We start from the raw sequence: 24,442 nt of genomic DNA on the forward strand, positions 1-24,442 counted from the left end.
GACAAAATTTTTTTTTTTTTTTTTTGATACGGAGTTTCGCTCCTGTTACCCAGGCTGGAGTGCAATGGCGCGATCTCGGCTCACCGCAACCTCCGCCCCCTGGGTTCAGGCAATTCTCCTGCCTCAGCCTCCTGAGTAGCTGGGATTACAGGCATGTGCTACCGTGCCCAGCTAATTTTTTGTAATTTTTAGTATAGACGGGGTTTCACCATGTTGACCAGGATGGTCTCGATCTGTTGACCTCGTGATCCAACCGCCTCGGCCTCCCAGAGTGCTGGGATTACAGGCTTGAGCCACCGCGCCCAGCCAACAAAATTTTATTATATCAGAAAATTGATCAAACCCTAGAGTTGATGGAATATTAAACAATATGAAGTTAGTGAACCTTTTTAGGGTTATTTCGATGCATGCTTGAATGTAATTCACCTGACCAAAAATAAAGGAAGGAGAGGGAAATAACCTTTACAATATCCCCAACGGTGCCTTAGAATGGTGCTTCCCAAACGTTCCAGGGTTGTGACACAGGCAGTCTAGGGTGCATTGAATCCCTTTCAGTCCTATGGTAGCCAGATAGACACAGCACCTACTGAGTTTCTAATTAAAGGGAATGTGTACAACATCCTCTCGTACCATATTCAGTTACGCTGCCCCCAACCCTTACTTTGTTAAAGTACTTTTTTCCTTCCCTTCTGTGATCTTTTTTCCCCCCGTGTTTAGGCTCATACGGGCTTCTCTATCCCATGTACAAATTATTGTTCTTTGTCACTTTTTTTTTTTTTTTTTAAGACAGTCTTACTCTGTCACCCAGGCTGGAGAGCAGTGACAAGAGCTCAGCTCACTGCAGCCACCACCTCCCAGATTCAAGCAATTCTCCTTCCTCAGCCTCCTGAATAGCTAAAATTACAGGCATGCACCACCATACCCTGCTAACTTTTGTATTTTTAGTAGAGATGGGGTTTTCACCGTGTTGGTCAAGCTGGTCTTGAACTTCCAACCTCAGGCGATCCACCCGCCTCAGCCTCCCAAAGTGCTGGGATTATAGACATGAGCCCCCGCGCCTGGTCCTTTGTCACTTTTTATTCATACCCAGTGAATTTTATCCTTTGTGAACAGTCTGTTTTTTCCCAGCAGAGGAAGGTTATCTTGAGTAAAGAACAGTCTACCCTCAGTATCATTTGCACATTTCATTAGTGTGCTCTGAATTTCTGCTTCCTTAGAATTATCCTAAAGAAGATACCCCCAGGCCAGCCCTGTGGGCCTCGGTGGTTGGAGCCAGCAGTGTGTGTGCTCTTCCCCAGTTTTCACCCACCACATATGCTTCATTATGTTGGCGTGTTTTATTTGGCAGAAGTCAGGAATACAAAAATGATAGGAGGTTGTTTTTGTGTTTCTGGTTTTTAGATATTTGTTAGTTTCTGATATACATGTAATATGTGTTCACCATTGAAAAAAATTAAAGTTACACGATACAGTAAAATAAACTGACCCCGGCCAGGCGCAGTGGCTCACACCTGTAATCCCAGCACTTGGGGAGACTGAGGTGGGTGGATCACATGAACCTGGGAGGCAGAGGTTGCAGTGCACTCCAGCCTGGGCAAAGCGAGACTTTGTCTCAAAAAAGAAAAAACTGACCCCATAATCCTGTTATTCAGAAATAACATGCCACTTTTAGCATTCTGATTTATTTCTTCTTCCTATGTCAGGATCATACTGAATATTTAATTTTGAATCCTGCTTTTAAAAATTAAATATTTGATTAAAGCATTATGAAATCTTAAGAACATAAATTTTACATGACTACATTATTACATTTTTGCACATTATTTGTATATGGTATGATTTAGTTAACTATTACTACTGGATGGAAAGGCTTTTCCCAATTTTTTTGCTTTGCTTTGCTTTGCTTTTTTTTTTTTTGAGACGGAGTTTCACTCTTGTTACCCAGGCTGGAGTGCAATGGCGCGATCTCTCAGCTCACCGCAATCTCCACCTCCTGGGTTCAGGCAATTCTCCCGCCTCAGCCTCCTGAGTAGCTGGGATTACAGGCACGCGCCACCATGCCCAGCTGATAATTTTTTTGCTTTTCATAATAAATATTCAGTTAATATTCTCTGTGTATATCATGACACCTTTTGCTTTAGGTAAATTACTAAAAGTAGAATTACTGGAACAAAGGGTATAAATATTTTAATGTTTATTATCTGAATCTAAATTGCTTTCCAGAAGGATTTTTCTTTTTTTTTTTTTTTTTTTTTTTTTTTTGAGACGGAGTTTCGCTCTTGTTACCCAGGCTGGAGTGCAATGGCGCGATCTCTCAGCTCACCGCAATCTCCACCTCCTGGGTTCAGGCAATTCTCCCGCCTCAGCCTCCTGAGTAGCTGGGATTACAGGCACGCGCCACCATGCCCAGCTAATTTTTTTTGTATTTTTAGTAGAGACGGGGTTTCTTCATGTTGACCAGGATTGTCTCGATCTCTTGACCTTGTGATCCACCTTCCTTTTCTGTAAATTGTTCTCTTCCTCATTTTCTCATTAGAGGTTTTGTACCTCTCCGAACATTTATTCAAATTCCTTATATATGTATTACAGATATATTTATTAGACTTTTTTTCTCATATTTTTCTTTTCACTTTTTGAATAATAAACTGACTACTTCAGAATGACTTTAGATTTACAGAAAAGTACACAGATAGTATAGAGGGTTCCCATATAGTCTTCCTCGCTGTCCCTAATGTTAATGTCTCACGTGACCATGTTCACTAGTCCATATTTTTAAAGTGACATTAGTACATTATTATTAACTCTGATCTTTATTCTGATTGCACCAGTTTTTCCACAAAATTCTGTTTTGTGTTGTTTCCGTTCAGGATCCAAATCAGGGTACCACATTGCATTTAGGCCTTTGATTTTTTGTTTGTTTTTTGCAAGTTTTTTTTTAGTTTTTTATACTGACCGTTTTAGTCCCTTTTGCGGTTTGTTCTTCTGATGCTCCGTTTAGAAAAGCCTCGCCCCTGTAGGCGTCACATGGCTGAACACACTTTCCTTCAGTCTTATTCTAGCTGCTTTCTTGTTTTACGTCACCCCTTAACTATCTTATCTGGAATTTGTTTTAGTACAAAGTATGAAGAGAAGCATTAACTTCATTTTGTTCCCAAATAGTTAAATAGTTACCTGCCCAAGTACTATTTATGGAATAATGGTAATTTTCAGCTGATTTTGCATTAATATGCCAGGCTTCCATATGCACTTGGTTTTGTTTCTAGACTATCTTGGCTGAGTGATCCATTCATTCTTTGGCCATCATGAGGCTAATAAATCTTAACAACTGCAGCCTCACTTTTTATTTTACTCTGTGCTAAAGTACATTTCTCCAGCATTTTTCTTAGAATTCCTGGAGCTATTTTTGCTTGCTTATTTTTGTGTAAGAATTATAGAACCACTTTATCAGTTTCAGAGTATCTTTTTGAGTCCACAGACCTATAAATTAGAAATCATCATCTTTGCAGTAGTTTTCCCATGCTGAGACATGAACTGTGTCTCTGTCTTAAAGCTTGTCAGATATTCCTCCCATAGACTCTTAACCTCAGTGATCATATTATTCTTGTTTCCATCTATAGTTTTATTTTGTTCAATCCATAAACCTTTAAGTGCCAAAGCACTGAGGATACGAAGGTCCGTGACCTTGAGGAATCTGTACTGTGAAGGAAGAGGCAGCTGTGTCAACCCCTTACCACTCAGAAATAATCTGATGGAGATACATACACACACCTACCTATAGCTGGATGGTATTCAGAGAAGGGGTGGTGACCCTATTTGGGGCTTTAGGAAAGGCCTTCTGGAAGGAGGTACTCCTGAAGAATGACCAAGAATCAGCCAGACAGAAAGACAGAACTCCTATTTAAGGATGAGCCGGGTGGGCTGCTGGGGGTGATAGTGTGGGTGGAGAGGATAACACAGGCTGAAACATAGATGGGAGGTTTGAATGGTTTGGTTTGTTTAGAGAACAATCCACAGTTCTTTATTGTTACCGTGTGAAGTTTAGGGTAGGGAGTGGCGGGGTATGAGGCTAGAGGGTTCCTGTCCATGGTGGGAATTCACTGGAGGATTCTAAGCAGGAAATGAACATGATTATAGGTGCATTTTATGTAGATCCTTCTGCAATTAAGTGAAGTTTGTTGTAGGGGGCGGGTGGGAGGGGGTGAAACTGAAGTACAAGACACGAGTTTTTGCAGAGGCCAAGGGATTGGAGACTCCAGTCTCTACTGTCCTGGAGGAAAACAAGGCAGGAAGCAATTTGAGAGGCAATTAGGAAGTGCAGCAGGCAGGACTAACTGGTTGCTTGATACAGAAGAGGTAGCAGTCAAGGTTGATACCTCAGTTTCTAGTGTGGTAGACTGTGCTGACCCCAAACAAAATTGGTTCTACAAAGGAAGGGTGGGTTCATACAGCAAGGGTGGTTAACTTAGTCTGTTTTTGTCCCTGAGGGCATTCACGGTGCCTGAGGCAGGGGATGCACAGGTGAAACATTTCTAATCGAAAGAACTGAGACGCCCAGGCTGGAGTCACAGGTTGGGGTGTCCTCAGCATTGAGGTAGCTCAGTGGTGGGGATTGCCACAGGAATGAATGGGATTGCCAGGGAAGAGGATTTCAGCTTTGAAGAACAGGCAGCAGGGAAAGGATGGAACTCCAGGTAAGAAGTGCCTGCATATTCGGGGTCAGCAGAGAACAAATACTTAGGAAAAGTGTGAAGATAATGGTTAAAGAAGTAGAAAGAGGCCTGAGAGGCTCACACCTGTAATCCCAGCACTGGAGGAGGCCAGGCAGGAGGGTTGAGCCCAGGAGCTGGAAATCAGCCTGAGCAACACAGCAAGACCTCATTTCCACAAAAGATTCAAATATTAGCAGGGCAGGGTAGTGCTTGTCTGCAATTCCAGCTACTCGGGAGGCTGAGGCAGAAGGATTCCTTGAGCCTGAGAGATTTCTCTGTTTCTCCCTTTTTTTCACTTTTCTGTTCTCCTTCATGCAGCCTTGTTGTAAAGCATGTTTTCTCCCTAAATAAGGGACTCAGTTACTAAAATGGACAGCTGCTAGCTCCAGACCTGCATTAACTTAGCAAGTCCCAGCCCCCACGCCAGGACCCCCACAGCCTAATCTGAGGGTTTGGCTTCCTCTCCTCTTTGGTGCACCAAATGGGTGCCTCACAGCTGGGCTGCTCTGTGCTCAGCCTCAGGCCTGGCCTGCTGTCCTGGGCTTACTCCCTGCCACTCTGGTTCCCTGACTCTGTGCTTCCTGTTCTTAGAGGTTCAGCTCTGCCTTCTACATGGTCCTGCTTTGATGCCTGCAGAGGCCCAGCCCCTTCCTATCTGGTGTCTGCCCTTGCTCCAAGCTAAGGGGCTTGGTTGTTTGGGTTGATTTTGTTTTTGCAGGGGATGGAGTTGGGAGAGAATAGCTCTCAAAAGATCTCTCAGCTCTTTTGTGGGGTTTGGGGTATGTGTTTGTTTTTGAGACAGGCTCTCTGTTGCCCAAGCTGGAGTGCAGTAGCACAATCACAGCTCACTGCAGCCTCAACCTCCTGGTCTCAAGGGATCCTCCCACCTCAGTCTCCTGAGTAGCTGGGACTACAGATATCACCATCATGCCCAGCTAATTTTTGTATTTTTTTACAGATGGGATTTCAACATGTTGCCCAGGCTGGTCTCTTAACTCCTGGGTGATCTCCCACCTTGGCTTCCAAGAGTTGGGTGGGATTACAGTCCTGAGCCACCATGCCTGGCCCTGATCCTTTGTTGAACAAGCAGTCCCCTGGGGAGTGCGTGGTACCTGAGGTCTGGCCGTCAGGGATCAAGAGGGTCTCTCAGATTCCCAATTTGGGATGATCCTGAAAGCATCGTCTATTCTTCATTCTTCCTGATAATCTGGTATACACAGCTCTCCTTTTAAACCCCAGCAGCTTCCCCCAGAAGATGCAAGCTAATCAGGTCCTTCAACCTCTGTCTTGGAAAGGGGATGGGTCCCTGTCTGTTGGGCCTGAATGAGGATTCCAGGGCAGAGCATGAAGGATCTGTTAGCAGAAGTGGCCTAAGCGTTACGTAGGTGCGCTTCACAGGCTGTCATCATACTCTTATCTCCTGTGTATCCCTAGTCTCTGCCTTTAATGGATGAAGGATCATGTCCTTTGGAACAATCAGAGTAAGTTTAGAACTAAGCTCTTAACATTTGTCTCTCTTCCTGAGCTAGAAGTAAAGGCACAACTAGTGTCTATTCAGATATCAGAAGGTAACCCTCCAAAGGCATCTTGCTCTTCCATATTTGTATCTTCCAAAAAGGGTATAAAGTGATGTTTATAAAACCCAAGTTAAAGGAAACTAAGGAAAATTAGAAACAGTGTATGAAGTTAAGACAAAATCCAAGCCCTGAAGTCCTGAGCTCCTCTCCTCAAAGTAGTGACATTTTTTAAAATGTCAGACCTGCACAACAGCCACATCTGTTGATTTATCAGCTGTAAACGTTTTGCCTCGTTTGCTTTATCCAGACATGTCAGTATTTCAGAGTCAGCTCTGCCTAGGAAAAAGCAAATGTAAATTACCAGAAACATTCACAGTGCCTCTAGCCGGTGATGCTTGGTTCTTCTCTGGTTGGAGTTAGCAATGCTGCTGTTAAAAAGAATTTATGGGCCGGGTGTGGTGGCTCATGCTTGTAATCCCAGCACTTGGAGAGGCCAAGACGGGTGGATCACCTGAGGTCAGCAGTTTGAGACCAGCCTGACCAACATAATGAAACCCCGTCTCTACTAAAAATACAAAAATTAGCCAGGCGTGGTTGTGGACACCTGTAATCCCAGCTACTCAGAAGGCTGAGGCAAGAGAATCACTTGAACCTAGGAGGCGGAGGTTGTAGTGAACCGAGATCACACCATTGCACTCCAGCCTGAGCAACAAGAGTGAAACTCCATCTCAAAAAAAAAAAAAAAAAAGAATGCATGGACAAAAACAGAAGCCATGTGTCAAGGTAGATCACTTTCTTTATGAAATTGATTACAACTAAATGCAATACGGCATCTTGGATCCTGAACAGAAAAGGGGCATGATTGGAAAAACTAGTGAAATCTGAATGAAGTCTGGAGTTTAGTTGATTGTCCTTTCCTGATGTTAGTTTCTCAGTTAACAACTGTGCCACTCGTGTCAGATGTTAACTCTGGGGACACAGGGTGAAAGGTACATGGGAACTCTGTACTGTCTTTGCAGTTTTTCTTTAAAGTTATTCCAAAATAAGTTTATATTTTAAGAAAAAAATGTATTGAAGAATTCTAAAGTTTAAAAAGTGCTCACAAGGTACGTCTGTGTTCTGTAGTCACTGGCTTTCATTCACAGTGAAATTCACCGGCAAGAAATTTTTAAATAAACTTCAGTATTTAATATTTGCACTGCTGCCACTAGGTGGCAGCAGAAGCCAGCGTGTGCTCTTCCTCCCATGCTGATGTGTTTTTCCTCTTCAATAGGCTTTGTCACAACAAACAGAGTAAGGTGTATCTTCCAGAACCACCTTTTCCTCATGCAGAGGTAAGAAAACAGAATCACGGGGACATGGGAAGGAAGCAGTGTGGATAACCTGATGCAGATGCAGACAGCAGGTTGTAGATAAAATAGATCCCTGAGTAAACCTGTAGGCCCTTTGCCTCCCGAGTCAGACACAGGGAAGTATTTTAACTCCAGCTTCACTTGTTTTCCTCCTGTTAACATGTCCTCTTGCACACGGGGACCACAGAATTGTTTCAGACTTGGGATTTGGGAATATACTTCCTGGTTGAGCATCCCAAATTTGAAAGTCTGAAATCAGAATGCTCCACTGAGAATTTCCTATTATGTTGGTGCTCAAAAAGTTCAGATTCTGGAACATTTTGGGTTAGGGATGCTCAGCCTGTACTATGTTCGTGCGGTTCATAGCCTGCTTCTGTTCTACTGACTGCATGAGGAATTATATTTTGATACTTACTACTGCTTTTTTTAATTGGATGTATTTATTGTCAGAGGGTTCTTTCCAGTTACGTCAGTCATATGTGTACGTTTTTAATGATGAAAATAACATTTACAGAACAAGTGGGAGTTTTCCATGTAGCTGAACACCCAGCTTTGTTATCAGGTTCTTTTCACCCAACGGTGTATTATGAACATCTGCCTGTCTCGTGTTATTATTTCTCCCTAATATTCCATAGCAAGGCATGAACACACTACAGTGACGCTAACAAACAATAGTTACTCCGCATTTTGGGTTCTGTTTTCACTCAGAGATTGTCTAAGTTGGTATCACCATCTTAGAAACTGTCAGTGTCTGCTGAAGCTGAACAACGTACTCAGTGCCTCAGCAGTTTCCTTCCTGAAGTCTACATCAAACAGAAATGCATAGGGATGTTACCAAAAGATACACACACAAATCTAGAATTTGGTCAGGGCTGGTAGCTCACACCTGTAATTCTAATACTTTGGGAGCCTGAGGTGGGAGGATCACTGGAGGCCAGGAATTTGAGACCAACCTTGACATCATGGCAAAACCCTGTCTCTACAAAGAAAAATACAAAAAATTGGCCGAGCGTGGTGGTGCACACCTGCAGCCCTGGCTACCCTAGAGGCTGGGGTGGGAGGATCACCTGAGCGGAGGGCGCTCGAGGCTGCAGTGAACTGCTGTTCTGCTGTTGCACACCAGCCTGGCTGACAGTGAGACCCTGTCTCAAAAAAGAAAAAAAATAAATAAATAAAATTTCTGGTAATAGTACTGAAATATACTCAAATGCCCATCAACAATAGAATGGATTTTGTGGCATAATCACAAATGCGTTACATCACTGTGAGCAAATAAGTTCCAATCATATGCAATGTAGATAAACTTCACACACACAATGTGAGTGAAAGATCCAGATATAGAGCAGTAGATCGACAGGACGTGGACAAAGAGGGATTTCTGAGGAGCTGATAATGCTTTATTTAAATAAAGTGAAGTGTGGAATGAATCCTGTGCTGTCAGATAGAATTGATGGTATTAGTGTGAACGATTTGCAATACACGTAGATAGACACAGAAGGAAATACACTTGTGCGTGTGTATGCGTATGTACCTACGCATACGTATCTTCCAGCTCTGGCCACTAACTGAGAAACACATTTAGCTCCCAGGTGTTGGTTTCTAGCTGCCGTTTTCCACTAAAAGGAACCAGGCCTCTTTGGAAAATACAAGGTGAGGCTGAAAGATTGTGTTGTGTGCTCAGAGAATGATGGGGACATGTCGGCAGCCTCATCTGAGATCACTGGAACATCAAAACCAGTAATGCTAGTAATGAATATACTCCATCAAATAACAGAAACTCCCGCATCCATGGTGCAGTAACCGAGTGTGTAGGAAAGAGGGGAGAGTTCTTCCAACAGTAAACTCACGTAATTAGTGTAGGAAAGAATCTTAGAATTAGAAAACCACCATTTGACAGCCACCACGGTAATAATTTATCCCTGCAAGAAACACCAGTGGGTGCTAAAACCAACAGGTGAAAATTTTATGAAGAACTAGATAATTTGTAGTCCCAAAAAAGTATGTCCCCACCCAATTTATGTTTATTACAAAGAGAAATAGTAACCGGAGTTTTGACAAACGTGACATACATGCAGTCAACGTTAACATCGTCAGTAATTGGACTGACATTGTGTGGCTCTTAACACAAGTTACTGAGAAAACATAGCATGGTTTATGTGATCGTGCTCCTAAAAGTGCCTCACCTGAGTCTAATCATGGAGCTGAGCATTCAAACCTAAGTTGAGGAGACTCAACAAAATAACTGACCTGTACCCTTTGAGAATGTCAGAGACCCAGAGGACAAGAAAGACTGAGGAACTGCTGAGAGAATAGAGAGATGTGACAGATAAATGCACTCCTTGGCCATGGGCTGGATCTGGAAATGGAAGAAGAAGAATCTGGTTTGTGTCCCATTAGGAGCATCAATAATAGGTGGTAAAGCTGGGATTTCGTTGTTTTGTTTTAGAGTTAACTGTTTAACACGTATTTCAACAAATGTCCTGCTAATTACTTTAAATGCAACTACCTTTTTCATACTGTAAAGGATAGGTCTTTTATGAGCCACTGGATGCCCAGGAGAAGGTTTTGAAGGAGTTATTTTTTAGTCCTAATAGACTAAATATTATTTCAGCAGCCGGGGTTTTTCAAGCTCTGTCAATGCTATTTTGAAATGCAGGCTAGAAATATTATAAAAATGTCAGAAAAGTAAGTGTGGCAAAACATTTTGTATGGATTTGGCTCTTGAATGTCTGTTTTCCTTCCCTTGCAGTTAGCCTTGCTGTCAGCCTTGTTTTTTAAGAGTGTGATCACATTCTAACCACACACCTGTCACAGATGACCTGGTGCCATTTCGAGTCAGGAGTGTGAGTAGACTGTGGTCGCACGGTCAGGGTTCCTGAAGTGCACTTGTCACTGTTAGGGCACGAGGAGTCGACCCTTGGTATTGTTACCATGGCCCATGAGAAATGATGGTTCTGTCCTTAGTACTGGTAACAAACTACTGTTCAGAATTCCTGCCCCACAGCTTCATTTCCACTGGTCAAATACAGTAAGTTGGCTAGAAAGGTAGATGCAATTGGCAAAAAATGATGAATTTATCTTAGTTTCTGTGCATTGATCAGTAGAGCTACAGGAACTATAGATAATGCTTCAAAGTGAGTTGAGTGTGCAGAGACCTGCTGCTATTCTTAGAGTCGCATTCCTCCTCATGACACTTCCCGATACAATGGACTCCTTCTGACAGCCGCTCGCCCATTTAACTGAGACAACTAATGATTTGGGCCTTAGAGGTTATGAAGAGAATGTCAGTTTGACTTGCAGACTACCTGGAAGCAAAGTGGGAATTGGACGTTGCTCCATCTTTACTATTCCTGTCCCATCCAAGCACGTGACAGCGGAAGATCTCTGGGATAGCGTTATGTCTTCCTAATACAACCAGGTCTCTAATTAAAGATTAGATCTTCCAGGTGAAGAGAGTTTGGCTTCTGTTGAGGGCATGTCCCATTCTGGCTATATCCCCACTGTTAGGGCGATTTCATTTCCACTTCAAGGTGTCAGCCAGGGCCCTCTCATGCTGGATGGGCGACCACAGGATTGAGCCTGTCACGGGCCATTGCTTTATCCATGAAAGAGTATCTCAGGGCAGTGCTTCTTTGGCCTGGTTGAGATTTAGGGTCTGTGAAGTCTGGGTGTCTGCCCTCTGGATGCTAGAGTGGGACAAGGAAGCCTGGGAGGCAGGCACAGTGTCTGAGAAGCATTCCAAGATGCCATCTCGTTGTAGCTTTGATGTTACCTTGAAGTCGGCCTGACACTGAGAGATTACTGTCAAGTGTTGGGCTGCAGGGGAGACTCTTGGTTCAAACCATACATTTAAAGAAAGCTTTGAGGCTGTGTGCCACCTGCTTTTTACTTATTTTTACTTTTTTACCTTTTTTTTTTTTGAGATGGAGCATTGTTCTCTTTCTCTGGCTGGAGTGCAGTGGCGCCGTCTCGGCTCACTGCAACCTCTGCCTCCCAGGTTCAAGTGATTCTTCTGCCTCAGCCTCCTGAGGAGCTGGGATTAGAGGCACGCACCACCATGCCCAGCTAATTTTTGTACTTTTAGTAGAGATGGGGTTTTATCATATTGGCCAGGATGGTCTCGATCTCCTGACCTCGTGATCTACCTGCCTCAGCCTCCCAAAGTGCCGTCCCCCCAAAGTGCTGTGATTACAGACATGAGCCACTGCGCCCAGCCTTAATTTTTGTTTTTTTTTTAATGACGGTCTCACTCAGTCACCCACGCCGGAATACAGTGGCACAATCACAGTTACTACGACCTTGAACTCATGGGCTCACGCCACAGTATCCAGCTAATTTTTTTTTATGTTTTGTAGAGATGGGACCTTGCTTTGTTGCCCAGCCTGGTCTCAAACTTCTGGGCTCAAGCAATCCTCTTTTCTTGGTCTCCCAAGGTGCTGGAATTATGGGCGTGGCCATTGTGCCTGGCCCCTGCTTCCTAATATAGCTGTCTGTGTTACGAGGACATAAAAGCCAATTTGATCTTTGTCATGCATGTGTGCATGCATGTGTGTGGATGGGTGCATAGGTGCACATGCCGTACACATTCAGAGAAGCTTCTCTTGTAACAGACAACACAAATGATCGCGAAAGGACAGTGTTTGTCTTGGTCCCTATTCAGTTGCCATAGTAGCTTAACATAGCTCTGGCTTCCAGGAAGAGGTCCTGTACTGGTCAACAGTGGTTCTGGTGTGACGGATGTGTTTACTGTCGCCAGGACTTAGTGATTCACGAGTGTTGGGAAAGTCACTTGTATTTCAGGAAGCGAAGACTTTAGGCCCGGTGTGGAGTGTCACACAGCTTACTTCAAACAGGAAGTGAAGACCTTAGGCCCAGTGTGGAGTGCCACACAGCTTATAAAGGAAGAGTCGGCTAAATCAGGCCGTAACAATCTCAGTAAGTTTCCAGGAAGTGTGTCAGTATTACCAGAAAGACTTGACTTGCCCATGTGTTCCAAAAATCACATTATAGGTAAAAACTAATTTTAATAAGATTGATTTGTATTTTTTAAATTAATACATGTTATCTTTCAGGACCAGTTTTAGGTTCACCACAATCATATGCCCCTGCCCCCTGACACGCGTTTGCCCACCATCACCATCCCACACCAGAGAGATGCGTTTGCTATGGCTGATGAGCCCACATTGTCACGCCACTCTCACCAAAAGCTGGGGGTTCCTTTTGGTGTTGTGCCTTCTGAGGCTTGGACACGTGGACAGTGACCTGGATTCACCATTACATTGTAGCTTCCTCGTTCTGCAGATCCTCTGTGCTCAGCCAGTTCATTTCACCCTCCACAAATCCCTGGTGACTGCTGAGCTTTTTACTGTCTGTATAGTTTCGCCTTTTCAGTGTGGCGGACATCCTTCACTTAGGAATAGTTGCCTCCATGTCTTTTCAGAGCTTGGTAGCTCATTTCTTTTTTAGTGCTGACTAATATTCCATTGTCTGATGTATCACAGTTGTATTCACCTATTGAAGGACATCTTGGTTGTTTCCAAGTTTTAGCAATTAAGACATTCACGTGTAGGTTTCCTGTGGACATAATTTTTCAAAGTGGCCATGTCGCTTTGCATTCCCACCAGCAGTGAATGAGAGTCCTTGTTCTTCCATATCGTTGTCAGCTCTCAGTGTTCTGGATTTTGGCCATTCTATAATAATAGGTCATCATTTTAATTTCCAGTTTGCTCATGACACGTGGTGTGGAGCATTTCTTCACATGCTTGTTTGCCATCTGTCTTCTCTGATGAGGTGTTCTGTTCAGGTTTTTTTGCCCACTTTTTAATAGGGTTGTTCATTTCTTTTGCTGAAGTTTCAGAGTTCATACATTTTGGGTCACAGTACCCTCTCAGATGTGTCTTCTGCAGATATTTTCTCCCAGTCCGTGGCTTGTCATCTTTGTATTTTAAATCCAGTCCTGGTCACCCTCCAGCACTTTGGTTCCCGCTCGGCCTGGGCAGGCTCACATCTCTTTGTACTTTTTCTGTTTTCCAGCTCATTCAGACCAATAAACTGAAGCATTACCCCAGCATCCACGGAGACTTCAGCAACGACTTCAGACAGCCCTGTGTGGTGTTCACCGGGCACCCTTCCCTCCGCTTCGGGGATGTGGTCCACTTCATGGAGCTCTGGGGAAAATCTAGTCTCAACACTGTTATATTCACAGGTAAGTGAAAAAAATAAAACAGTTCACTCCACTGAAGCCATTAGTGAATGCACCTACAAGATAGAGACCCAGGGAAGGCTTTTGCAGTGAGGCTTAAATATGAACATTGTTCTACTGTCGGTACCAAAGAATGAAGAAACGCAGGAGAAAGAGTGAAGCAGTGTATGCCATTGGACAGCTGGGCGTCCGGCGAGGCTTTCATGCCTGTGTTTGCAGATTTCTCTGAAAGAGAATCCTGCTGAGTGCTTTGCTAGGATATCCTAAGCCATTTCAAGAACTGTAGTGATTCAGTAACTGTCTTGTTTTACCTGTTAGGAATTGTTCACAGATGTAGATCTTTCTCTTCTGATTGTAGTTTACTCTGGCTGTGGATTTTCTTCTGGAGACAAATGCCTCAGGAGAAGAAATTCCTTTGATAAGGTCAAGTAGAGGGTTTACTGAGATCTGCATCATTTTATCAGTGCAGCCCGCCCAGCCCTTGGAATGCAGGGACTTTTTTGCTTCTCTGTGGTGGGGGATACCATGCAAATTATGCGCTGACCTATTTTATTTAGCTCATCAGCAGTCACTAGTGTTAGTGTAGGTTGTTTGTGATATAAGACAGTTCTTCCAGTGGGGCCCAAGGAAGCCAAAAGCTTGGACACCCATTAGGGTCTTCAGTGAGGCTTGGGTTAACACAGGAAGAATGGAGCCAACATAGCGTGGGGTGCACTCAACTGTCATTCCCGTCACGCCAGTTCTGTGTTGTGTGTTCAGGATGATTGTGGAGGGGTCTGGTTTTTGCCTGGGTCCATCGTGGTCAGACAAGGCGCTGGTGTTCCAGGAAGTTGCGTTCGCACAGCAGGAGGACACGTGGCCTTGTGGGTGCCAAGCCGGCTCTTGCTGATACCAGGCCGGGCAGAAAGTGCCCGGAGAGGCCCTGGTCACCAGGACAGCTTTCCTCTTCTCAGGCCCACTTTGGGCTAAAGGCGGAGAAGTTGGGCCACAAGATACTGATTCACAACACTCAGAACTTTATTGTTGCCTAGATGTCATTCATCAGGAGGTTGTCCAGAGAATATCGTACATAGTGGGGCTGAGGTTGGTCTCTCCTGATGAGTGGTGACTTGACATTTGCCATTTGGCAGCCGGGACTGTGTGGTTTCCCGTGACAGCCCTGGGTAATGGGTTTGCATTTCAACTGGTTTGTGGGCTCCCAGGGCAAAAACTGTGTCGGGGAGAGGTTGGGCCGCCTTTTTTTATTGTGTTGTGACTCCTGGATACATGAAAAGGGGGTCAGTATTCTCAGAGAAGCACAATCCACTGGGATGGGCATTTACATGCCTGGCACTGCCAGTTTGTGCTGATGACACTGAAGATGTCTGTGTGGCAGGTGAGCCTAAGCCACGCTACCTTATCACTGGGCACAGCTGCCCTGGGGGGTTGAAGCATCACATCAGTCAGGACCAAGCGAGGTCTTTTGGCTCAAGGCAGGCAGCCCCCTCAAGTGGGGTGGGGGGATGTCCGTTGCCAAGCAGGCTGCAGCGGCCCTCAGGAGACAGGCTGAGCAGAGGGCGAGGGCCCTTCCCGGTTGGTCGGTTGGAGGCGCTGGGCCTGCTGGGGAGCACTGCGGCACCCCCACTCGTCTCCTAGCTGCCTCTCACACCTGCGCGTTAACTCAGAGCTGATTCTAGGTTCCCTAGGTTTGTGCCAGGCCTCTCCGCTGGGAAGTCACGCTTTTCTCATCGTATTAAATCACTATCTTGTGGGGGACACTTTGAAACTATGTATATATCCTGTTCTCCCTCAAAATGGTATTAATACTGTCAGCATTTATGGATGATTCTCATCTGAGTAAGTGGTGAACTGTAATGGTTGCCACAGGGCGGTTTTGGTTTTTATTTCATCGCTGATGTGTTTTGGCATTCCGTTGTAAAGAAGAGCTTTCCCTTCTCCCCCACACAGGTATTTCTCCCTTACATACCTCCTGTGCCTCTGTTGAAGCTTGGAGCCCACCCCCGGGGTCCATCCCAGCCTGCCTGTCCTTCCACAGGGTCCCTCTGACCTCCGTCCCCTGCATGTGCTTCCTGGCTCCCTCCTGACCCTGAGACTGTCTCCTGGGCCCTCGACGCCCCAGTGCCACCTGGCTCAACAGCTCCTGTGTGGCCTGCATTGTGATAGTTCTTTCCTGTACTTTCCCTAGAACCGGACTTCTCATACCTGGAAGCCCTGGCTCCTTACCAGCCGCTGGCCATGAAGTGCATCTACTGCCCCATTGACACCCGGCTGAACTTCATCCAGGTGTCAAAGCTGCTTAAAGAAGTGCAGGTAAGGAGGGCACTGCTCGTGCCTTCACATGGGCGTGGCACCTGGGCGTGCCCCGTCATGCGTGGGGTGAGGGAGGGAGATCTCACTGCATTTGATTCTTGTCTTCCGTTCTCACGTGTCTACATAATGCTGGGACGCATGCCAGCTCCCTCCACTGAAAAGGAGTGGTCCTCACACCCTGACAGAAGTTTCCATTCTCAAGGAATCAGAAATGGAAGGGAAAGAAAACCATCTCACCCCTGCCAAAAAAAAGTCATTCTAGAAACATATTCACTAAGCCGAGACAGTTTAGTTGAAACGCATACTGAGGCCACGCTGCACGTGTAGGGTGTACCACGAGCAGTGCCGTTGGGTTTGGGTTTTGTGGTGGTTTTTGGTATTTGTTTCACTTCACATGTTCTGCCCTGGAGAAAAGGAGGAAGTAGCTGGGGTGAAGTGTAGACCAGGAGAATCCATGCCCAGGAGAGCGCATGGCAGGAAAGCGGGCTCTGGAACCACTGTGCTGGGTGAGCCCCTGCTCGCCGGACGGGTTTCTGGTTGTTGAGAGTCAGGAGAGGAACTGAAATTGACAAGGATGACAGCTGAGCAAGGGCAAGGAAGCACTCTCCCTTCCCACTCCCCGGTGTTCCAGGAGTGACATGAGGACCCAAGGGGCCCGGCCCCTTCACCCTCAGGATGAGAGGCCCTTTGACAAAACTCTTAAGTCAGGGGAACCCCAGGAGAGCCCAGAGAGTGGATTCTGGTGATTATTAACATGCTTGCCCAGTGAAGAGAGAACACTGCACTCTCTACGCGTGATGAGAGCAGAGAGCCACCGTCTGCAGTGATTCACCGCCCACTGCAGGCTCATCCACATGCTAGAAGCAGCAGCAAAGAGCCTGTCCCTTTCCATGTCTAACTTCAAATCCCAGTTCCTAAACCCGCTCTTGACCCTCGTCTGTCAGGTGCTCATCCTGGAAACTGGAGGCCACCTGGTCTCCACTTTAGTTGAGGAGAACCTGGGAGAAGCCTTCAGGCTACAGTTGTGGTGGGAGATGCTGTGAAATAGATTGGGAAGAGGAGCACAGGGCAGTTTGGAGAAAAGTATTAGCCCTGAGGAACAGGTGCTCCTGGAAGCTCAGCCTGGTGGAAAGCCATGTTCATCAGGGAATTTGGGGCCTGGCCCAAGCTCTTAAGTAGAAGCAGGGGTGATATAGTGCCCCACGGGCTGCCAGCATTCCTTTTCAATGGGGTGATAATTGTGCAAAGTAAAAATAGGCTTATAATCTTTTCCTTCTCAAGATAACAAGAGATGTTTTGTTTAAAAAGAAAAAGCTCTGTCTCTACATCTTGGTTGTACACAGCTCATGACCTGAGCTCCCGCCGCCCAGTACCAGCTGACCTGCAGATCCAGCAGAAACTCCAAACCCACAACGCCAGCCCAACACAGAAAGCAGCAGCTCTTGTTAAGCAGCAAGAGCTTATACTAGCGGACCTGTGGGAATGTTCTAGAAAGACTGTTCCCCCAGAAAGCCCAGAGATCACTGGGAGCAGACACATGGAAGTCACCATGAAAATTTTGTAAACAGTGAAAAAAATGAAAACAAATGCAGGCTGAGGCAGTTGAGGGGTTTCCAAGATGTTTTTCTGCCCTGCGCCTTCACATTCCCTCTCTGCAGTGTGTTGGGCTTGAGAGGATGAAAGTTCTCCTTGGCCTGGAGGTGGTGAGCCTGTGATGAGGGGAGTGGACCCGGGTCAAGAACGGGCCTTCCACAAGGGCCACTGTATTTCACACCTCCTTTCTTGCCTATCCCACTGGTTCTTCAGCCGCTGCATGTCGTGTGTCCCGAGCAGTACACCCAGCCGCCTCCAGCCCAGTCCCACAGGATGGACCTCATGATCGACTGCCAGCCCCCCGCTATGTCCTATCGGCGGGCTGAGGTCCTCGCCCTGCCCTTCAAACGTCGGTACGAGAAGATCGAGATCATGCCAGAGGTAAGCTGTTCTCCTTCCTGGGGTTAAATGAGAGCTTTCCACAGAGGCTCTTGAAGAGGGTGCAGGGTGGCCTTCTTTTAGATTTGTGTCAAATATGAATGAACCAGGCTGGGCACAGTGGCTGATACCTGTACTTCTAGCACTTTGGGAGGCCAAAGCGGGCAGTTCACTTGTGGTCAGGAGTTTAAGACAAGCCTTGCCAACATAGCAAAACCTCATCTCTACTAAAAATACCAAAAAAAAAAAAAAAAAAAAAAAATAGCCAGGCATGGTGGCCAGGTGCCTGTAATCCCAGCTACCTGGAAGGCTGAACATGAGAATCACTTGGACCAGGAAGTGGGGGTTGTAGTGAGCCAAGGTCACGCCGCTGCACTCCAGCCTGGCTGACAGAATGAGTCTCCATCAAGTATGAATGAACCAAAGAACATGGACCCTTAAGCAAGTAACTGGGAAGCAGGGGGATTTTGAGGTTCTTCTCGTTTTTCAAATAATAAAATAGCAGCTGTTAAAGTCAGGACTGCCCCTTACCTGACGTTCAGCACTGTGACCCCTGGGTCACATCACGGGCCAGATCCCTGAGGAATGGAGATGCTGACACCTATTCTGTCCCTAAATACCGTAGGGTGGTGGCTTTTCTCTTCCCCCTGGACCTCAATTATGAGCAAGGGTCAGAGTTCACTGAATTCAGAGGTAGATGGGGGAGATAATAGGAACCCAGAATGAGGATGGTAAACTTGGTTCTTACATCCTCGTTCGCATACTTGCGGGATTTGGCCTATCGGAGTCTAAGCATGTTGTAGTTCTGTGAACTCTGAGCTTCAGTTTTGGCAGGCAACGTGCAGAAGCATGCTGTCCGTGTGGAACAGCTGTGGCGTGCTGTGCTCGGGCCACTCCTCTGAGAGGGACAGGAGGAGGAACACGGCCCCTCCTGAAAGCCAGCATCCAGGGCGGTCAGAGGCTACCTCTGCCTTCCCTTTGCCTCTTGAGGCAACTTGAACATATTTTCAACAGACAGGACAAAGAAATACAAAAACTTAATGTTAAAACCAGTGTGCCCAAAATTACTTTGGAGTTTGAGGTTCAGAAATGGCCTCTAGACCTTGGGTTGGAGGTCTCAGCTCCTGAATGTGACTCACTTCCACAGGCCTGGAGAGGCTGCTAGAGACCACCAGCTGCCGTCTTTATGATTAACTTGTTTGTATTAGTTTGTTATGACTTTGTTTTTCAGTTTCTCTGCTTTCGTTCTGCATTTTCTCTGGATGTCTCTGGATTGTTTTTGTCTGGTATTTTACAGGGGCTGGGACTGGCAGCCTCGGTTTAGATTTTAGCTCTCTAAGACAGCATTCCTTAAACCTGCTGGTCTCGGCATCCTTACAAATAGAACTCCAAAGAGTTTTTGTTTATGTGGGTAGTGTTGATTAATATTTGCTATAGGAGAAATTAAAACTAAGACATTTTAAAAATACTCATTTAAGAATAATAATACAAACCTATTATATGTTAACATAACTAAGGGATAAAGACAAAAGCAAAAATCAGTCCCCAAACCAGGGATAACTGTTAACATTTTGATGTATTTGCCGTGTCTGTTCACTGCGTGCACACACCGGAATCATACCTCATACACTATCTTCACCTAGCAGTAAGTCTATCATTAAAGATATTTCAGCCGGGCACGGTGGCTCACACCTGTAATCCCAGCACTTTGGGAGGCCGAGGTGGGTAGATAATGAGGTCAGGAGTTCAAGACGAGCCTGGCCAAGATGGCAAAACCCCGTCTCTACCAAAAATATGAAAATTAGCTGGGCATGGTGGCGGGTGCCTGTAATCCCAGCTACTTGGGGGATGAGGTTGCAGTGAGCCAAAATCACACCACTGCACTCCAGCCTGGGCAGCAGAGCAAGACTCTGAAAAACAAAAAGGTAGTTCAAAAGCTTCAGCTTTAATGGTTGCATAATGGTCTGTCAGAATTTAGTTAACAGCTCCTTTATTCATAGACTTTCATCTCTGGTTTCTCTGTGTTATAAATAACACTTTCAGGAACATCGTTTGACATAAATCTCTGTCCACATAAATTTATTTCCACAGGAAAATTTTGTGAAATTAGGATTTCTGGGTCAAAGACTCTCAACACCCCTTTAGGGCTCCAGGCTGCACACCACCAGCCTGTCCTCTGAAGGAGTGCAGCGGCTTACGCTCCCGCAAGAGAGCCGGGGCCAGCCCGTTTCTGCCTCCTCCTAGTATTGGATGTTGTCCTTTTTTTCTTCTTTTCCAGTTATGTAAGCATACACTAATATCTCATTTTAAATTGCATGTCTTTTTTTTTTTTTTTTTTGAGACAGTCTTGCTGTGTTGCCTAGGCTGGAGTGTAGTGGTGCAGTCTCGGCTCACTGCAACCTCTGCCTCCCAGGTTCATGCAGTTCTCCTGCCTTGGCCTCTCAGTAGCTGGGACTACAGGCATGTGCCACCATAACTGGCCAATTTTTTTGTATTTTTAGTAGAGATGGAGTTTCACCATGTTGGCCAGGCTGGTCTCGAACTCTGAGGAACCCACCCCAACCTCCGAAAGTGCTGGGATTACAGGTGTGAGTCACTGCATCCAGCCAACGTGTATATCTTTCATCATTCATGGAGATAATGTTCTCAATCCGACTTGCTGCAGTGATTTCTTTGCCTTTAAAAGACATTATGGCCGGGCACAGTGGCTCAGGCCTGTAATCCCAGCCCTTGGGAGGCCAAAGCTTCCAGCATTGGCATGACCTGATGCCAGGAGTTCGAGACCAGCCTGGACAACACAGCAAGACTCCCATGTCTACAAAAAAAAAAAAAAGTAAATTAGCCAGGTGTGGTGGTCCGTACCTCTAGTCCCAGCTACTGGGGAGGCTGAGGAGGGAAGATCACTTTCCCAGGAGGTGGAGGTTGAGGTTGCAGTGAGCTATGATCACACCACTGCACTCTAGCCTGGGCAACAGAGTGAAGCCCCATCTCCAAAAAAGACTCCTTCAGAGTCTTCTTGGAAATAGTGCATGGCTGCCAGGGGAGTGTGTTGTACCTACTTGGTTCCCATAATGCCAGTCCCAAAGCTCTCACCCCAGCTAACCTGTGAAGGGCGTGATCGCAGTGCAGAGAGGAGGGCCTGAAATGAAGAACGGGCATCTGGCATTGCCAGGAGACTGGCGCACACCCTGCTTTTTCAGCCCAGGCCGCTTCACGCTGACCCATGGGCAGTTTTCTTCTTTCATGAACCAGACCTCACGTACAATTTGCCAATCTGCTTCCCTGCCCTAAGCTGCTTCCTCTGCCTGTTTGGTATTGACCTTCATTTTACATAATGGCCTCTTGCATGTTTTTGTTTTTATATAAAGGTGGCTTGGCTAGGTAGACGTTGCGTGTCTGTTAAAAACCATGCAGCTAAACTCAGCAACAAGCACCTAATAAGGTCAGGCTGCACAGCAGGGCACCCATCAAGTACAGGTGGTCAGAATGACACCACTCCCCCAGGTAAAGCCATGGCTTCCACCATTGGGAGAAGTCAGATTTCAGGAAGGGGAGCAGTCTCTCAACCCCCATGCAGCTATCCCTGTCCTTCCTACCACTGGTCACCTGGAGAGAGGGGGTGAGGGTGACTGAAAGGCAGCTCTGGTAGGTTCCTGCGACACTGTAAAAGGGTCTTCAGAGTTGTGTGGAAGCCACTGGAGAGGTGGGTGAGGCCGCGCAGTTGAGATGGGTGCCTGGCCAGGTGCTAGCATTCTGTTGTTGGTGGGGTCACCAACCAGAGGGAGACGCAGAGGGGTCAGCAGGCTGGAGTCCAGCAGGCAGTGATGTGGCTGCCCCGTGACCTCTGCTGCAGAGTGCAGAAGCCAGAGCTGCTACGTCATCTAGACAGTTGGGCTCAGTCGGGTTCATGCCCCTTTCTCTTCCTTCCTGTCTGGATTCTGATTGATAGAGGTGGATGTGTGAGAGATTATTTTTTACTTAAATGCTTTTTAAAGTTGTTTACCTTGAAAGTTATTTTCTCTTTAGACTGCAGTGATGTAAAGATATTAACGGAAAAGTCAGTAACGTTCATCATTAAAGGTCCCCAGCCTGAACTGTGCCCTTTGCTTTCAGCTTGCGGATTCACTGGTGCCCATGGAGATCAAGCCTGGCATCTCCCTGGCAACCGTCTCGGCCGTGCTGCACACCAAAGATAACAAGCACTTGCTTCAGGTAGTGGGTGCTGGGCAGGCATGCAGGAGACCCTCTCCCCAGCCAGAGACCCTGCCCCCTAACAGAGTATATTTGAAACAAAGAGCTTCGTAAGAAGTGTTTCTGTGGCCACGTGCCTCAGAGAGACTGCTGTCTCCCAAGGGCTGCTCCAGGCACATTCTGTAGGGGAGTGCTGCCGTGCAAGGCTGGCTGTGGGGAGACGTGCAGCTGGCAGGTGCAGCACTGCCCTTGGGGGCTGGAAACAGAGCGCACCTGCCTGGCCCTGCCACTGATCCATACACAGGTGGTGGCACTTTGGCCCCAGGGCAGGTGCTCTGTCTTAAGAATTCCTTTCAGGAATGGTGTCCTCCTGGACTGTGTCACCTTTGTGCCATAGGTAGAATTGCTCCTAGCTACCACTTAAAGTCTGTTAGACCCCGTGCTGGGTCCTTGTCTTACTGATCCCTCAAATAATGTGTTGCTGTCACCATTTCGTAGGCAGCTTCTCTGACTGACTTCAGCCGGATGGTGGCAAAGTTGGGGTTCCCCCCCTTGGTCTGACCCCACGGCCAGTATGCCCGGCCACGGCATCATGACAGTACCTGCAACACGACAGTATAATGTGGAGAATTTATTCAGCAGATACTGCAGTGAATCACCTGAAGGTTTAAAAATGGATCTTGATAGAAGGCAGAGAGCTCAGTGAATAAAGGTGTTGGTTGGGTGGACAGTTGAGCACGTGGATCTGGGGCCCCCAGCAGCCAGGGAACCTGAACCGAGTGCCAGCTGAGGAAGCCAGGCTGGGGACTGTGAGGATGGGATAGTCTCAGGCTCCCTGTGTGGCTTGCGGTGGCGCCTGCTGCTCAGAGGAAGCTCAGGAGAGCCACTCTCCTTTCTGCTCCAGCCTCCTCCTCGGTCTGCCCAGCCCACAAGCGGGAAGAAGAGAAAGCGGGTGGGTGATGACGTCCCGGACTGCAAGGTCCTGAAGCCTTTGCTGAGCGGCTCCATCCCCGTGGAGCAGTTTGTGCAGACGCTGGAGAAGGTGAGCGGGTTTCTCGGGCACCATGGACACGCCACATGCAGCAGCCTTTCGCTGGCTCACTACGGTCCCGGGTGGCAGCGAGGGGATGTTGCTGCTTGGACCTGCTTGGTCCAAGATCCTGCTGGGAGACCCAGGAGGTTAGAGAGCGAGTGAAGAGTGCCCCCGCTTTCCTCCCAGGCATGAGGTCAGCAGAAGGCCTCTCTAGACTGGGAAAAAGCTGCTTCCACACACATGTGACGAGCAGGGGAGGGTAGGACAAAGAAGGGCCCATCCCTGCCGGAGCCTCGAGCTTCCACAGCTGACTCCTTGTTGTCAGAGGGGAGCCGAGGCTTCACTTGAGTGTCAGGATTTTGGGAAAGCAGCAGCCATGGTCCCAGATGCCCAGGAATTCAGAGAATAGGCCCAGCCATTCAGACAGGGGTCGGGGCAGGCACCTGAGGGCCCTTCCCCTTCCCCTCTGTCTCATCAGCCTTGATGGCTGCTTCTCCCAGAGATGAGGTTTCTTGACTCTGATTAAAAGAAAATAATTTTAGTTAAAGGTGTAATTTTGGCTTCAGTCACAGGACTTCACAGATCACTGTTTTTTGATCAGGATTATAGAATCCTTGATGGAAGGAGAAGGAAGTGGCTAAAGGTAATGTTGTTCATGCTCCTTCTTGCAAGAAGTGCAACAAATTATAATCATTACAAGGAAGGAGATTTCTATGAACGTTTTATCCAGTGTAAATATCACAGTTGCTGACCTTCAGATCTTAGAGGCTTCCCTTTCCTAGGATTGGTTTTCTCCACCTATCTTTGATTTTCCTGCAGGAAAGGCTCCCCTTCCCTCTCCCCCGTGACCTTGCAGGGCTCCCGGGCCTTATTGCCAGGCCTCAAGCTGGACTTTTTAAAACTGGAGATGAGGACCTTTGGCCTAGCCCAGCCTAGGTCCTGACACAGTGTTCCACCCTGGCTCCTCTCTGCAGAAGGACCAAGCCCCTGTCCAAGTCCCTAGGGGAGCCTGAGCCACGAAGTGCAGGTGGCCTCCCCACACAGATGCCCTTCCCTGCTTTGTGTCCATTTCGGGCACATGCCTCCTTTCCACATCACACCTGATTTGTAAGGAAATTCTGTCCTTGGTGGGAGCAATAGCCGAGAAACGTTCGCTG

At 46.8% G+C, this 24,442-nt stretch overlaps 1 protein-coding gene across 6 annotated transcripts in view; it reads left to right on the forward strand.

Moving 5' to 3' along the window:
- INTS9 (integrator complex subunit 9) overlaps nt 1–24,442 on the forward strand; it is a 124,401-nt gene that overhangs the window by 98,886 nt on the left and 1,073 nt on the right. For 5 of the 6 annotated variants that reach the window (XM_035269627.3, XM_002756798.7, XM_035269626.3 and 2 more), the window contains 6 exons: nt 7,500–7,560; nt 13,612–13,783; nt 15,966–16,090; nt 17,897–18,064; nt 22,175–22,273; nt 23,157–23,294. In XM_035269627.3, coding sequence (XP_035125518.1) covers nt 7,500–7,560; nt 13,612–13,783; nt 15,966–16,090; nt 17,897–18,064; nt 22,175–22,273; nt 23,157–23,294 — 763 coding nt within the window. Of the gene's footprint in view, nt 1–7,499; nt 7,561–13,611; nt 13,784–15,965; nt 16,091–17,896; nt 18,065–22,174; nt 22,274–22,750; nt 22,947–23,156; nt 23,295–24,442 lie in introns of those variants that run through there. The other variant, XM_035269628.3, reaches the window with a different exon arrangement.

The sequence above is a fragment of the Callithrix jacchus genome, chromosome 13, assembly GCF_049354715.1.
Source record: "Callithrix jacchus isolate 240 chromosome 13, calJac240_pri, whole genome shotgun sequence".
NCBI classification, from domain to species: Eukaryota; Metazoa; Chordata; class Mammalia; order Primates; family Cebidae; genus Callithrix; species Callithrix jacchus.